The sequence below is a fragment of the Acanthisitta chloris genome, unplaced genomic scaffold (assembly GCF_000695815.1).
Source record: "Acanthisitta chloris isolate BGI_N310 unplaced genomic scaffold, ASM69581v1 scaffold1610, whole genome shotgun sequence".
Lineage (NCBI taxonomy): Eukaryota > Metazoa > Chordata > Aves > Passeriformes > Acanthisittidae > Acanthisitta > Acanthisitta chloris.
This window is the reverse complement of record NW_008653127.1, coordinates 20,505-20,831: the sequence shown is the minus strand read 5'-3', so window position 1 is coordinate 20,831 and position 327 is coordinate 20,505. Positions and strand designations below refer to the sequence as shown.

General features: G+C 62.1%; 1 protein-coding gene across 1 annotated transcript in view; it reads right to left on the bottom strand.

Annotated features, from left to right (window-relative positions):
- The window catches only part of POLE (polymerase (DNA directed), epsilon, catalytic subunit), a gene marked incomplete at its 5' end in the record, with an annotated part of 26,645 nt that overhangs the window by 6,373 nt on the left and 19,945 nt on the right, over nt 1-327 (bottom strand). The window contains one exon of the mRNA XM_009079433.1: nt 211-317. Coding sequence (XP_009077681.1) covers nt 211-317 — 107 coding nt within the window. The remainder of the gene's footprint in view (nt 1-210; nt 318-327) is intronic.

The following is a 327-nucleotide window of genomic DNA, read 5'->3' as shown; positions in this document are numbered from 1 at the left end:
TGGTCTGAGGCCCCAGAGCAGGAAGCAGCACTGCAGGTGAGGTCTCACCTGAGCAGAGCAGAGGGGCAGGATCCCCCCACACCTGCTGCCCACGCTGTGGGGATCAGTACAGCACACAGTTTCTGTGTGCCAGCACAGATGGCTCGGGCACGTCCCACCTCACACCCACCAGCACTCCCTGATTCCCCCACCCTGCTCAGCCTCCCTTACCTTGTCCAGCACGAAGACAGCTGCTTTGCGCTGCGAGGGGATGAAGAGGCCCAGGACTGCCTTGCTGCCCTGGGACCTGTGGTATAGGTAGATGTGGCGAATGCTTCCTGGGGACAC